Source organism: Carcharodon carcharias, chromosome 36, assembly GCF_017639515.1.
Source record: "Carcharodon carcharias isolate sCarCar2 chromosome 36, sCarCar2.pri, whole genome shotgun sequence".
Classification (NCBI taxonomy): Eukaryota; Metazoa; Chordata; class Chondrichthyes; order Lamniformes; family Lamnidae; genus Carcharodon; species Carcharodon carcharias.
Genome location: NC_054502.1, coordinates 6,902,222 through 6,918,463, shown reverse-complemented (window position 1 = coordinate 6,918,463; position 16,242 = coordinate 6,902,222). Strand labels below are relative to the sequence as shown.

Here is a 16,242-nt window from a genome sequence, read left to right as displayed (position 1 = left end):
CTCATGGATTGGCAGGGCAGCCTTCAGGAGCTGAATGGCCTCCTCCCTTCTCTGTTGCCTTGTGGGTAACTTGTTTCTGCTGAGGTAAAAGGGGCATTAACATGTCTGGCGTTTGATTCCGAACAACAGATACCTACACCACATGGACAGCAGCAGCTCACCACCACCGTCTCAAGGGCAATTAGGGATGGACAATAAGTGCTTGACTAGCTAGTGACACATCCCATAAATGAATAAATTTTTAAAAAAGATATAAATTTCTGTTATCTCGCTGTAAATAAGTGATTTCATTTTACTTTAAGTGAAACTCTATTGCTGTCTCTCCCTCTTTCAGATAAACTGAGTCTCTCCATCTGCTGGATTGTTGCTCTTCTCTCTCTCTCACTATGATTCTGTCAGTCTCTCCCATTCTCTTTCTGCTTCTCTTTCCATCTGCCTCTCTCAGGTTAAACTGAAAATAGATATATTCAGATTAACTGCAATGGGGGATGATAAACAGCAGCAAGCCTCCGATTTTAAATACTCAATCAAAAGTAGTGGCTTGAATGCTCTGTGTTGTGACCTATTTGTGACAGGAGGGGGTGGGAATGGACTTCGAGTATTCTTGGTGGTAGTGAGACCCCCAGACTTAATAATCCAGCTCTGGCTTTGTATGTGTGTGAACTGCTGCTGGAATCTATCTCCAGCCATTCTAGCCTTTTATGGTGTAGCATTGTATACTAAACAGTCCCTGGTCTTTTGGTAAAATGCTTCTCATTTGGAGCAATTTCTGTTTGTGATTTTGCTGCATTTCAAGTCATTGCTTCAGGGCTTTTTATCAGTGTAAATTTTGGTGTGTGTCTGTGTGCCTCTGTGTCTGTGTGCCTCTGTGTCTGTGTGCCTCTGTGTGCGTCTGCCTCTGTGTGCGTGTCTGCGTCCGTGTGCGTGTCTGCGTCCGTGTGCGTGTCTGCGTCCGTGTGCGTGTCTGCGTCCGTGTGCGTGTCTGCGTCTGTGTGCGTGTCTGCGTCTGTGTGCGTGTCTGCGTCTGTGTGCATGTGTGTCAGTCACAATTGGGAGAGAAAAAGATAGCTGAGAGAGAGAGAAAGGACCAGAGACAGAGAGATATGTATATACATAGAGAAAAGAATGAGGGAGACAGAAAGAGAGGCACAGGAATCAATACACAGATGTATATATAGAGGGGGAGAGAGAAAACAGAGAGAGAGAGACAGACAGAGTGCGAGAGGGAAGAGAGAAAACAGAGAGAAGAGACAGAGTGCGAGAGGGAAGAGAGAGAGAGAGAGACAGAGTGCGAGAGGGAAGAGAGAGAGAGACAGAGTGCGAGAGGGAAGAGAAAACAGAGAGAGAGAGACAGAGTGCGAGAGGGAAGAGAGAAAACAGAGAGAAAACAGAGTGTGAGAGAGAAGAGATAAAACAGAGAGACAGACAGAGTGAGAGACAAAGAGAGGGCCAAGTGGCAGGAACACAAAGGGAGAGGCAGTGCTGAAACAGAAAGCAAGTAGAGGAGGAGAAATAAAGACGAAGAGAATCAGGGAGAGAGATATGAGACCAAGAGGAAAGAAAAGTACCTGAGGAAAAGAGAATTGGAGCACAGAAACCGGGAGGCACAAGTCAGGGAGAGCAAATGAGGGTAACAAGGAGTACAGAGCAACACCCCCCCCCCCCCCCCCCCCACAGACAGAATGGGCCGGAGAGCTGAGGGACGACTGAGCGGCTTATCTAATCGGTAGTGAATAAGGATGGAGACAATGTTTGGAGAGAGTGTGTGTGTGTGTGTGTGTGTGTGTGTGTGTGTGTGTGTGTGTGTGTGAGAGAGAGAGAGGCAGCTCCCTCCGTGGTCTGTGCCCTGGGAATCCTCAGAGCTGAATCTCTTCACAACAGCTGGGGCTGTGTGAACCAGTGCCATTCTCAAATTAGTGTCACTCAGATCCCTGGCGTCTGGCACTCCTGTAGAAACTGGTCTGCAAAGCACATGAACAGCAACATATATATATATGTAAAATATATCTCTGTGTGTGTAAAATTAACAAGGCGCAGCCACCTTTTACACTTCAATCTACATTGAGGAGCAAGAGCCCGAGGGTATGATCCTTCCCCACCCACCCCAGGCCAGGTGTCCTCTCTCCCGTTAACACTGACACCTCCGACTCGAGCCGCTTGGAATCCGAAAACCTTCGCGCGGTTCAGATCGCCCTCTGCCCAGTAAAAGGCCAAATTCTGCCTCGGTTCTTGGTGACACCGCCTGAGAAAATATTTGCCCTCCGAATTCCCTTTTCAACACACAACTTATTTTACTGACAAGCATCAGAGCTGGGGTCATGTTCTGATGTCGCTTAACTCCACTTCTTGCCTGCATCCATTAGGCGGGGTGGGGTGGGGTTGGGTTGTGGGGGCGGGGTATAACTTGGGTGGAATGAGAGAGTAGGTGTCAGAGAGGGGGAGAGAGAGAGAGAGGGGTGTAAATTGGGTGGAGTGAGAGTGGGTGTTAGAGAGAGGGAGAGAGAGAGAGAGAGGGGGGGTGTAAATTGTGTGGAGTGAGAATGGGTGTTAGAGACAGGGAGAGAGAGAGAGAGGGGGGTGTAAATTGGATGGAGTGAGAGTGGGTGTTAGAGGGAGAGAGAGAGGGGGTGTAAATTGGGTGGAGTGACAGTGGGTGTGAGAGAGAGGGGGGTGTAAATTGGGTGGAGTGAGAGTGGGTGTTAGCGAGAGAGAGGGGGTGTAAATTGGATGGAGTGATAGTGGGTGTCAGAGAGGGGGAGAGAGAGAGGGGGTGTAAATTGGGTGGAGTGAGAGTCGGTGTCAGAGAGAGGGGGAGAGAGAGAGGGAGGGTGTAAATTGGGTGGAGTGAGAGTGGGTGTTAGAGAGGGAGAGAGAGAGGGGGGTGTAAATTGGGTGGAGTGACAGAGGGTGTGCGAGAGAGGACGGTGTAAATTGGGTGGAGTGAGAGTGGGTGTCAGAGAGAGGGAGAGAGAGAGAGAAGGGGGGTGTAAATTGGGTGGTGTGAGAGTGGGTGTTAGAGAGAGGGCGAGAGAGAGGTGGTGGGGGGGGTGGGGGAAGTGGGTGACATAATCTAACTGGATCCATTTTCCAGAATGCCTCCACCTTTCATTACATCTCGGTTTTATAAAAAGGCAGGTTTGAATCGCCACTTGGGTAGAATTCTGCGAGTGAGGGTTTGGCCGACATGTGCACAGAAGAGAGACCCATATTATAATCCCACCCCCCATAGAGAAGACAGCTCTGAACACAGGAACACTCCAAGGTGTATGTGTTGGGGAAGGGGGTGGGGATTAAAAGCAACATGTTATTCTACATCCTGGATACTGAGAAAATGGGGGGGGTGGGGGGTGGGGACAAGTGGATAAACAGGAATGGTTTGAAACAGGAGCAGAAAGCGCCGACACACAGGAGTGCAACATGTTGCCACAGGGAGTGTTAGAGGATTGTCAATGCTCAGGAGGATGATCGATGTTTTAAACAAAAAGAAAGCACCGTCTTCCAGTGCCAATTAAAATAAAAATAAATCACAGCAGAAAAGGCATCTCCCTCTCCAATGGAGGTATCGGACCCACAGGCATTATTTAAAGTGGGAGGGGGACAGGGAGAGTCAACATTAATTGATTTCTCTATCAAAAATGAATGAAAAGGAGCAGAGGCGATCGGGGGAAATGTCTTTAAACCAACGACTTATGATGGGGGGGCGGGGTTGGGGTTAGAAGGGGGGCAGATTCAATAGCAACTTTCAGAAGGGCCAATTGGAAGAGGATACATTTGCAAGGTTATGTATGTGTGTATGTGTGTGGCGGGGGGGAGGGGATTGGGGTTGGAGACAAAAAGAGAGTGGGGGCTGACTGGAGAGCTCCTTCAAAGGGCCAGTCACACACATGATGGGCTGAATGGCCTCCCTCATCCCATGATGTAATCCTGTCGTGTGCAATGATCACCCTCATTGCATGGGGGGTGGGGGAAGACCGAAAGGCAACAATGTCAGAGCTGGATGGTGTCAGCTTTTAATGTCGCTTTTTGATTCTGACTGGCTGTGTGGAGAGAGAGAGAGAGGGGGGACAGAGAGGGGGGGGGGGGAACAGAGAGGCGAGAGGGAGGGAGGGTGAGAGGGAGGGAGAGAGAGAGAGAGGGAGAGAGAGAGGCGAGAAGGAGGGAGAGAGAGGGGGGAGAAGGAGGGAGAGAGAGGGGGGAGAAGGAGGGAGAGAGAGGGGGGAGAAGGAGGGAGAGAGAGGGGGGAGAAGGAGGGAGAGAGAGGGGGGAGAAGGAGGGAGAGAGAGGGGGGAGAAGGAGGGAGAGAGAGAGGGGAGAAGGAGGGAGAGAGAGAGGGGAGATGGAGGGAGAGAGAGGGGGATGTGAATGGAGGGAGAGAGAGAGGGGAGAAGGAGGGAGAGGGAAAGAGAGAGAGGAGAAGGAAGGAGAGGGAAAGAGAGAGAGGAGAAGGAAGGAGAGGGAAAGAGAGAGAGGAGAAGGAAGGAGAGGGAAAGAGAGAGAGGAGAAGGAGGGAGAGGGAAAGAGAGAGAGGAGAAGGAAGGAGAGGGAAAGAGAGAGAGGAGAAGGAAGGAGAGGGAAAGAGAGAGAGGAGAAGGAAGGAGAGGGAAAGAGAGAGAGGAGAAGGAGGGAGAGGGAAAGAGAGAGAGGAGAAGGAAGGAGAGGGAAAGAGAGAGAGGAGAAGGAAGGAGAGGGAAGGAGAGAGAGGAGAAGGAAGGAGAGGGAAAGAGAGAGGAGAAGGAGGGAGAGAGAGAGGGGAGAAGGAGGGAGAGGGAAAGAGAGAGAGGAGAAGGAGGGAGAGGGAAAGAGAGAGGTGAGAAGGAGGGAGAGAGAGAGGGGAAAAGGAGGTAGAGGGAAAGAGAGAGAGGAGAGAAGGAGGCAGGGGGAAGGTGAGAGAAGGGGGCGTTTAGAGGGATCAAAAACAGCAGAACCCACCTTGTTGTAGATCCCCCAGGATAGCTCGGTCTCAATCACCATGACAACAATGCCAAACATGCCGAAGATCAGGGCATAGTCGCTCAGCCTCTTCCTCTTCTCGAACAGAGCCCGCCGGTGCCCCAGTTTGTAGCCGATGTTCTGGTTCTTCCTCTTGTTGCCCCTGCGGGAGTTGTTGTTGCCGCCGCCGCCGCCGCTGCCGCCGCCGCTGGGGGGTGGGGGGGGGTGGTGGTGGTGGTGCTTCTGCTGCTGCTGGTGATGCTCGTCCTTGCAGGAGACGACAATCTCCGGCGTGTTGCCCAGCAGGTGGTTGCAGCTGAAGAGGGGCACGGGCTGCGGCTCGATCTCCGAGTCGATCAGGTTCCTCTTGGAGGTGCTGAGACTGCTCAGGGGTTTGACCACGCCGCCGTTGTACTTGCAGCTGCTCATGGCGATCTCGGTGAAGGGGTTGCTGTCCCGCCGGTGGACCAGCGGGCTGGCCTGCCGGTGCTTGCCGCCGCCGCCGGCGGGCGCCGGGGGACCGGCCAGGTAGTCGTCCAGGTGCAGCTGGCTGCCCTGACGGGAGCTCGGCGCCTGGGGCTGGACCTGGACCTGGCTGAGGCTGGAAACTGCCCTGAAGGCTGGGGACGAGGAGGTGCTGAGCAGGTTGGGCAGGAGCTGAGGCTGACGCTGCTGCTGCTGCTGCTGCTGCTGGGACTCCCGCCCGACTGGTGCTGGGGGATACTGACACTTGATAATGTCATCTTCCAGGTCCCCGACACCTGAATCATGGCAGTGACCAGAGTGGGAGTTCTCCATTGTTTCCCCCTGGAGTAGCCCAGGGTGCAAACACCCTGCACTGCCAGAGATCTCCAGCCTGGGACTGCTCCCTGGAGCACTCCTCCCTCCCTCCCTCCTTCCTCAGGTGAGAGACTCCTAGTCCACCCTGAGGTGGTTCCCTCCTGTCTGCCTCCTCTTATCTCTCTTTCTCTCTGTCTCTCCCCAGTTCCAATTGCAACTCCCTCCCCCAGGAGCTCAGTGCCTCCCTCCTGCTGGGATCTGAGCCCCGGTGCTCCCCATGGCTGCACCCTCCCCTACCAATGAGCAGCAGCAGCAGCAGCAGCACAGCCCCCCCGCTCCCCTCTGCACCGCCCTTCTCCCCCCTTCTGCCTCCATCCAGCCTACCTGGCACGCCAGCAGCCTCTGCCTCTCGCGGCCAGCCTCTCTCCTCCTTTTGTCCCAGGCTCCGCCCCGTTCCCGGGGGCCGCGCCCGGCCATTGGCTGCCGCCGCCCCCTCCTCCAGGCCCCGCCTCCTCCTCCTCCTCCTCCTCCTCCTCCTCTGCCAGCTCCACCCACCGGGGTGCACCCTGGGATTTGTAGTCCTTTCCCGATTGACACACACCGAGCATGCGCCGGGCATGCAAACTTCTGAGACTTGCAGCCTGGACTGATGCTGCAGACAGCCACCCCCCACCCCCACCCCCACCCCCACCCCACCCACCGGGGGGGGGGCAATTAGGGCCTCAACGCTGATTAGGGGTGGGGGGGGGGGCTTCTTATTTTAATGCCCCCTAGACGCTGTCGCAGCGACAGTTCAAATGCATCAATCAAAGCTTCAAACAAACCATTGCGGCCACAACAGGAACATCAATCGGTTTTTGTTCAAGACCTCGCCACAATTTATTACGTTTCATTTCCTTATTTCCCAGTTTGCATCACAAGCAGGCAAACATCCGAGCAGATCCCGCACAAATAATACAGGGCATTCCCTGTGTAACTGTCCCGAATACAAAACTATCCCTGTGTAACAGTCCCGTATATAAAACTATCCCTGTGTAACTGTCCCGAATATAAAACTATCCCGGTGTAACAGTCCCGAATATAAAACTATCCCTGTGTAACAGTCCCGAATATAAAACTATCCCGGTGTAACAGTCCCGTATATAAAACTATCCCTGTGTAACAGTCCCGAATATAAAACTATCCCTGTGTAACAGTCCCGAATATAAAACTATCCCTGTGTAACAGTCCCGAATATAAAACTATCCCTGTGTAACAGTCCCGAATATAAAACTATCCCTGTGTAACAGTCCCGAATACAAAACTATCCCTGTGTAACAGTCCCGTATATAAAACTATCCCTGTGTAACAGTCCCGAATACAAAACTATCCCTATGTAACAGTCCCGAATATAAAACTATCCCGGTGTAACAGTCCCGAATATAAAACTATCCCTGTGTAACAGTCCCGAATACAAAACTATCCCTGTGTAACAGTCCCGTATATAAAACTATCCCTGTGTAACAGTCCCGAATACAAAACTATCCCTGTGTAACAGTCCCGTATATAAAACTATCCCTGTGTAACAGTCCCGTATATAAAACTATCCTATGTAACAGTCCCGAATATAAAACTATTCCGTGTAACAGTCCCGAATACAAAACTATCCCTGTGTAACAGTCCCGTATATAAAACTATCCCTGTGTAACATTCCCGTATATAAAACTATCCCTGTGTAACAGTCCCGAATATAAAACTATCCCTGTGTAACAGTCCCGAATATAAAACTATCCCGGTGTAACAGTCCCGTATATAAAACTATCCCTGTGTAACAGTCCCGAATACAAAACTATCCCTGTGTAACAGTCCCGAATACAAAACTATCCCGGGTAACAGTCCCGAATATAAAACTATTCCGTGTAACAGTCCCGAATATAAAACTATCCCTGTGTAACAGTCCCGAATATAAAACTATTCCGTGTAACAGTCCCGAATACAAAACTATCCCTGTGTAACAGTCCCGAATATAAAACTATTCCGTGTAACAGTCCCGAATACAAAACTATCCCTGTGTAACAGTCCCGAATATAAAACTATTCCGTGTAACAGTCCCGAATACAAAACTATCCCTGTGTAACAGTCCCGAATATAAAACTATTCCGTGTAACAGTCCCGAATACAAAACTATCCCTGTGTAACAGTCCCGAATATAAAACTATTCCGTGTAACAGTCCCGAATACAAAACTATCCCTGTGTAACAGTCCCGAATATAAAACTATCCCTGTGTAACAGTCCCGTATATAAAACTATCCTATGTAACAGTCCCGAATATAAAACTATCCCGGGTAACAGTCCCGAATATAAAACTATCCCTGTGTAACAGTCCCGTATATAAAACTATCCTGTGTAACAGTCCCGAATATAAAACTATCCCGGGTAACAGTCCCGAATATAAAACTATCCCTGTGTAACAGTCCCGTATATAAAACTATCCTGTGTAACAGTCCCGAATATAAAACTATCCTGTGTAACAGTCCCGTATATAAAACTATCCCGGGTAACAGTCCCGAATATAAAACTATTCCGTGTAACAGTCCCGTATATAAAACTATCCTATGTAACAGTCCCGAATATAAAACTATCCCGGGTAACAGTCCCGAATATAAAACTATTCCGTGTAACAGTCCCGAATATAAAACTATCCTATGTAACAGTCCCGAATATAAAACTATCCCGGGTAACAGTCCCGAATATAAAACTATCCCTGTGTAACAGACCCGAATATAAAACTATCCTGTGTAACAGTCCCAAATATAAAACCACCCTGTGTAACAGTCCCGAATATAAAACTATCCCTGTGTAACAGTCCCGAATATAAAACTATCCCGGGTAACAGTACCATATATAAAACTATCCCGTGTAACAGTCCCGTATATGAAACTATCCTGTTTAACAGTCCCGTATATAAAACTATCCCGTGTAACAGTCCCGAATATAAAACTATCCTGTGTAACAGTCCCGAATATAAAACTATCCCGGGTAACAGTACCATATATAAAACTATCCCGTGTAACAGTCCCGTATATGAAACTATCCCGTGTAACAGTCCCGAATATAAAACTATCCTGTTTAACAGTCCCGTATATAAAACTATCCCGTGTAACAGTCCCGAATATAAAACTATCCTGTGTAACAGTCCCGAATATAAAACTATCCTGTGTAACAGTCCGAATATAAAACTATCCCTGTGTAACAGTTCCGAATATAAAACTATCCCTATGTAACAGTCTCGTATATAAAACTATCCCTGTGTAACAGTCCCAAATATAAAACTATCCCGTCTAACAGTCCCTTATATAAAATAACTCTATCCTGTGTAACAGTCCCATATATAAAAGTATCCCGTGTAACAGTCCCGAATATAATACTATCCCGTGTAACAGTCCCATATATAAAAGTATCCCGTGTAACAGTCCCAAATATAAAACTATCCTGTATAACAGTCCCGTATATAAAACTATCCCATGTAACAGTCCTGCATATAAAACTATCCCGTGTAACAGTCCCGAATATAAAACTATCCCATGTAACAGTCCCGAATATAAAACTATCCTGTGTAACATTCCCGAATATAAAACTAATCCGTGTAACAGTCCCGCATAAAAACTACCCCGTGTAACAGTCCCGAATATAAAAGTATCCCGTGTAACAGTCCCATGTGTAAAATATCAATCTCCCGTGTAACAGTCCCGAATATAAAATCATCCCGTGTAACAGTCCCAAATATAAACTATCCCGTGTGACAGTCCCGAATATAAAACTATCCCGTATCACAGTCCCGAATATAAAACTATCCCGTGTAACAGTCCCGAATATAAATCTATCCCTGTGTAACAGTCCCGAATACAAAACTATCCCATGTAACAGTCCCAAATATAAAAGTATCCCGTGTAACAGTCCCGAATATAAAACTATCCCGTGTAACAGTCCCGAATATAAACTATCCCATGTAACAGTCCCAAATATAAAACTATCCCTGTGTAACAGTCCCAAATATAAAACTATCCCGTGTAACAGTCCTGTATATAAAACTATCCCGTGTAACAGTCCCGAATATAAAAATATCCCGTGTAACAGTCCCGAACATAAAACTATCCCTGTGTAACAGTCCCGAATATAAAACTATCCCGTGTAACAGTCCTGTATATAAAACTATCCCGTGTAACAGTCCCGAACATAAAACTATCCCTGTGTAACAGTCCCGAATATAAAACTATCCCGTGTAACAGTCCCGAACATAAAACTATCCCGTGTAACAGTCCCGAATATAAAACTATCCTGTGTAACAGACCCGAATATAAAACTATCCTGTGTAACAGTCCCGAATATAAAACTATCCCTATGTAACAGTCTCGTATATAAAACTATCCCTGTGTAACAGTCCCAGATATAAAACTATCCTGTCTAACAGTCCCTTATATAAAATAACACTATCCTGTGTAACAGTCCCGAATATAAAACTATCCCGTGTAACAGTCCCGTATATAAAACTATCCCGTGTAACAGTGCCGAATATAAAACTATCCCGTGTAACAGTCCCATATATAAAAGTATCCCGTGTAATAGTCCCGAATATAATACTATCCCGTGTAACAGTCCCATATATAAAAGTATCCCGTGTAACAGTCCCAAATATAAAACTATCCTGTATAACAGTCCCGTATATAAAACTATCCCATGTAACAGTCCTGCATATAAAACTATCCCGTGTAACAGTCCCGAATATAAAACTATCCCATGTAACAGTCCCGAATATAAAACTATCCCGTGTAACAGTCCCGCATATAAAACTATCCAGTGTAACAGTCCCGAATATAAAACTATCCCGTGTAACAGTCCTGCATATAAAACTATCCCGTGTAACAGTCCCGAATATAAAAGTATCCCGTGTAACAGTCCCATGTGTAAAATAACACTATCCCGTGTAACAGTCCTGCATATAAAACTATCCTGTGTAACAGTCCCGAATATAAAACTAATCCGTGTAACAGTCCCGCATAAAAACTATCCCGTGTAACAGTCCCGAATATAAAATTATCCCGTGTAACAGTCCCAAATATAAAACTATCCCGTGTAACAGTCCCAAATATAAAACTATCCCGTGTGACAGTCCCGAATATAAAACTATCCCGTGTGACAGTCCCGAATATAAAACTATCCCGTGTAACAGTCCCAAATATAAAACTATCCCGTGTGACAGTCCCGAATATAAAACTATCCCGTGTAACAGTCCCAAATATAAAAGTATCCCGTGTAACAGTCCCGAATATAAAACTATCCCGTATGACAGTCCCGAATATAAACTATCCCTGTGTAACAGTCCCGAATATAAACTATCCTGTGTAACAGTCCCGAATATAAAACTATCCCGTGTCACAGTCCCAAATATAAAACTATCCCGTGTAACAGTCCCGAATATAAATCTATCCCTGTGTAACAGTCCCAAATATAAAAGTATCCCGTGTAACAGTCCCGAATATAAAACTATCCCATGTAACAGTCCCGAATATAAAACTATCCCATGTAACAGTCCCGAATATAAAACTATCCCATGTAACAGTCCTGAATATAAAACTATCCCGTGTAACAATCCCAACTATAAAATATCACTATCCCGTGTAACAGTCCCAAATATAAAACTATCCCTGTGTAACAGTCCCGAATATAAAACTATCCCGTGTAACAGTCCCAAATATAAAACTATCCCTGTGTAACAGTCCCGAATATAAAACTATACCGTGTAACAGTCCCAAATATAAAACTATCCCGTGTAACAGTCCCAAATATAAAACTATCCCATGTAACAGTCCCAACTATAAAATAACACTCTCCCGTGTAACAGTCCCGAATACAAAACAATCCCAAGTAACAGTCACATATATAAAAGTATCTCATGTAACAGTCCCGAATATAAAACTATCCCGTGTGACAGTCCTGAATATAACACTATCCCGTGTAACAGTCCCGAATATAAAAATATCCCGTGTAACAGTCCCGTATATAAAACTATCCTGTGTAACAGTCCCATATATAAAAGTATCCCTGTGTAACAGTCCGATATATAAATGTAGCCCGTGTAACAGTCCCGAATATAAAACTATCCCACATATCAGTCCCAAATATAAACCTATTCCATGTAACAGTCCCGCATATAAAACTATCCCATGTAACAGTCCCGTGTATAAAACTATCTCGTGTGATAGTCCCGTATATAAAACTATCCCTGTGTAACAGTCCCTTATAGAAAACTATCCCGTGTAACAGTCCCGTCTATAAAAATATCCCGTGTAACAGTCCTAAATATAAAACTATCCCGTGTAACAGTCCCGTCTATAAAAATATCCCGTGTAACAGTCCTAAATATAAAACTATCCCGTGTAACAGTCCCGAATATAAAACTATCCCGTGTAACAGTCCCGTCTATAAAAGTATCCCGTGTAACAGTCCCAAATATAAAACTATCCCGTATAACAGTCCCGTCTATAAAAATATCCCGCATAACAGTCCCAAATATAAACCTATTCCATGAAACAGTCCCGCATATAAAACTATCCCGTGTAACAGTCCCGTGTATAAAACTATCCCGTGTGATAGTCCTGTCTATAAAAGTATCCCGCATAACAGTCCCAAATATAAAACTATCCCGCATAACAGTCCCAAATATAACACTATCCCGTGTAACAGTCCCGTCTATAAAACTATCCTGTGTAACAGTCCCAAATGTAAAACTATCCTGTGTAACAGTCCCGTCTATAAAACTATCCTGTGTAACAGTCCCAAATATAAAACTATCCCGTGTAACAGTCCCGAATATAAAACTATCCCACATAACAGTCCCAAATATAAAACTATCCCGTGTAACAGTCCTGAATATTAAACTATCCTATGTAACAGTCCCATATATAAAACTACCCTGTGTAACAGTCCCATATATAAAATAATGCTATACCATGTAACAGTCCCATATATAAAACTACCCAGTGTAACAGTCCCGTACATAAACTAACACTATCCCGAGTAACAGTCCCGTATATAAAACCACCCCGTGTAACAGTCCCATATATCAAACTACCCTGTGTAACACTCATGTATATAAAACTATCCTGTGTAACAGTCCCGTATATAAAATAACACTGCCCTGTGTAACTGTCCCATATATAAAATAACACAGCCCTGTGTAACTGTCCCATATATAAAATAACACTACCCTGTATAACTGTCACATATATAAAATAACACTGCCCTGTATAACTGTCACATATATAAAATAACACTGCCCTGTATAACTGTCCCCTATATAAAATAACACTGCCCTGTGTAACTGTCCCATATACAAAATAACACTACCCTGTATATCTGTCCCATATATAAAATAACACTGCCCTGTATAACTGTCCCATATATAAAATAACACTGCCCTATATAACTGTCACATATATAAAATAACACTGCCCTGTATAACTGTCCCATATATAAAATAACACTGCCCTGTGTAACTGTCACATATATAAAATAACACTGCCCTGTATAACTGTCCCATATATAAAATAACACTGCCCTGTGTAACTGTCCCATATATAAAATAACACTGCCCTGTATAACTGTCCCATATATAAAATAACACTGCCCTGTATAATTGTCCCATATATAAAATAACACTGCCCTGTGTAACTGTCCCATATATAAAATAACACTGCCCTGTATAACTGTCCCATATATAAAATAACACTGCCCTGTGTAACTGTCACATTTATAAAATAACACTACCCTGTATAACTGTCCCATATATAAAATAACACTACCCCGAATAACTGTCCCATATATAAAAAACATTACCCCGTATAACTGTCCCAAATATGAAATAACACTGCCCTGTGTAACTGTCCCATATATAAAATAACACTGCCCTGTATAACTGTACCATATATAAAATAACACTGCCCTGTATAACTGTCACATATATAAAATAACACTCCCTATATAACTGTCCCATATATAAAATAACACTGCCCTGTATAACTGTCCTATGAATAAAATAACACTACCCCATATAACTGTCCCATATATAAAAAACATTACCCTGTATAACTGTCCCAAATATAAAATAACACTGCCCTGTGTAACTGTCCCATATATAAAATAACACTGCCCTGTATAACTGTCACATATATAAAATAACACTCCCTATATAACAGTCCCATATATAAAATAACAATGCCCTGTATAACTGTCCCATATATAAAATAACACTGCCCTGTATAACTGTCCTATATATAAAAAAACACTACCCTGTATAACTGTCACATATATAAAATAACACTGCCCTGTATAACTGTCCCATTTTTCAAATAACTCTGCCCTGTATAACTGTCCCATATATAAAATAACACTGCCCTGTATAACTGTCCCATATATAAAATAACATTACCCTGTACAGCTGCCACATATATAAAATATCACTCCCTGTACAATTGTCCTATATATAAAATAACACTGCCCTGTATAACTGTCACATATATAAAATAACACTGCCCTGTGTAACTGTCCCATATATAAAATAACACTGCCCTGTATAACTGTCCCATATATAAAATAACACTCCCTGTATAACTGTCCCATATATAAAATAACACTACCCTGTATAACTGTCCCATATATAAAATAACACTGCCCTGTATAACTGTCCCATATATAAAATAACACTGCCCTGTATAACTGTCCCATTTTTAAAATAACATTGCCCTGTACAACTGTCCCATATATAAAATAACACTGCCCTGTGTAACTATCCCAGATATAAAATAACACTGCCCTGTATAACTGTCCAATATATAAAATAACACTACCCTGTATAACTGTCCCATATGTAAAACAACACTACCCTGTATAACTGACCTATCTATAAAATAACACTGCCCTGTATAACTGTCCCATATATAAAATAACACTGCCCTGTGTAACTGTCCCATATATAAAATAACACTGCCCTGTATAACTGTCCTATCTATAAAATAACACTGCCCTGTATAACAGTCCCATAAAAAAAATAACACTGCCCTGGAATTCTGTCCTATACATAAAATAACACTGCCCTGTATAACTGTCCCATATATAAAATAACACTGCCCTGTATAACTGCCCCATACATAAAATAACACTGCCCTGTATAACTGTCCCATATATAAAATAACACTACCCTGTATTACTGTCCCATATATAAAATAACATTACCCTGTACAGCTGCCACATATATAAAATATCACTCCCTGTATAATTGTCCTATATATAAAATAACACTGCCCTGTATAACTGTCACATAAATAAAATAACACTGCCCTGTGTAACTGTCCCATATATAAAATAACACTTCCCTGTATAACTGTCCCATATATAAAATAACACCGCCCTCTATAACGGTCCCATATATAAAATACCTCTGCCCTGTATAACTGTCCCATATATAAAATAACAATGCCCTGTATAACTGTCCTTTATATAAAATAACACTACGCTGTATAACTGTCCCATATATAAAATAACACTGCCCTGTACAACTGTAGCATTTTTAAAATAACACTGCCCTCTATAACTATCCCATATATAAAATAACACTGCCCTGTGTAACTGTCCTATATATAAAATAACACTGCCCTGTATAACTGTCCCATATATAAAATAACACTGCCCTGTATAACTGTCCCATATATAAAATAACACTGCCCTGTGTAACTATCCCATATATAAAATAACACTGCCCTGCGTAATTGTCCTATATATAAAATAACACTGCCCTGTATAACTGTCCCATATATAAAATAACACTGCCCTGTATAACTGTCCCATATATAAAATAACACTGCCCTGTGTAACAGTCCCATATATAAAATAACACTGCCCTGTATAATTGTCCCATATATAAAATAACACTGCCCTGTATAACTGTCCCATATATAAAATAACACTGCCCTGTATAACTGTCCCATATATAAAATAACACTGCCCTGTGTAACAGTCCCATATATAAAATAACACTGCCCTGTATAACTGTCCATATATAAAATAACACTGCCCTGTATAACTGTCCCATATATAAAATAACACTGCCCTGTGTAACAGTCCCATATATAAAATAACACTGCCCTGTATAACTGTCCCATATATAAAATAACACTGCCCTGTATAACTGTCCCATATATAAAATAACACTGCCCTGTGTAACAGTCCCATATATAAAATAACACTGCCCTGTATAATTGTCCCATATATAAAATAACACTGCCCTGTGTAACTGTCCCATATATAAAATAACACTGCCCTGTATATCTGTCCCATATATAAAATAACACTGCCCTGTATAATTGTCCCATATATAAAATAACACTGCCCTGTGTAACTGTCCCATACATAAAATAACACTGCCCTGTGTAACTGTCCCATATATAAAATAACACTGCCCTGTGTAACTGTCCCATATATAAAATAACACTGCCCTG

At 43.8% G+C, this 16,242-nt stretch overlaps 1 protein-coding gene across 2 annotated transcripts in view; it reads right to left on the bottom strand.

Moving 5' to 3' along the window:
• The window catches only part of LOC121272897 (small conductance calcium-activated potassium channel protein 2-like), a 106,654-nt gene extending 100,862 nt beyond the window's left edge, over positions 1–5,792 (bottom strand). For both annotated transcript variants that reach the window (XM_041179736.1, XM_041179737.1), the window contains exon 1: positions 4,930–5,792. In XM_041179736.1, coding sequence (XP_041035670.1) covers positions 4,930–5,727 — 798 coding nt within the window. In that variant the 5' untranslated portion in view covers positions 5,728–5,792. The remainder of the gene's footprint in view (positions 1–4,929) is intronic.
• Positions 5,793–16,242: the final 10,450 nt, after the last annotated feature.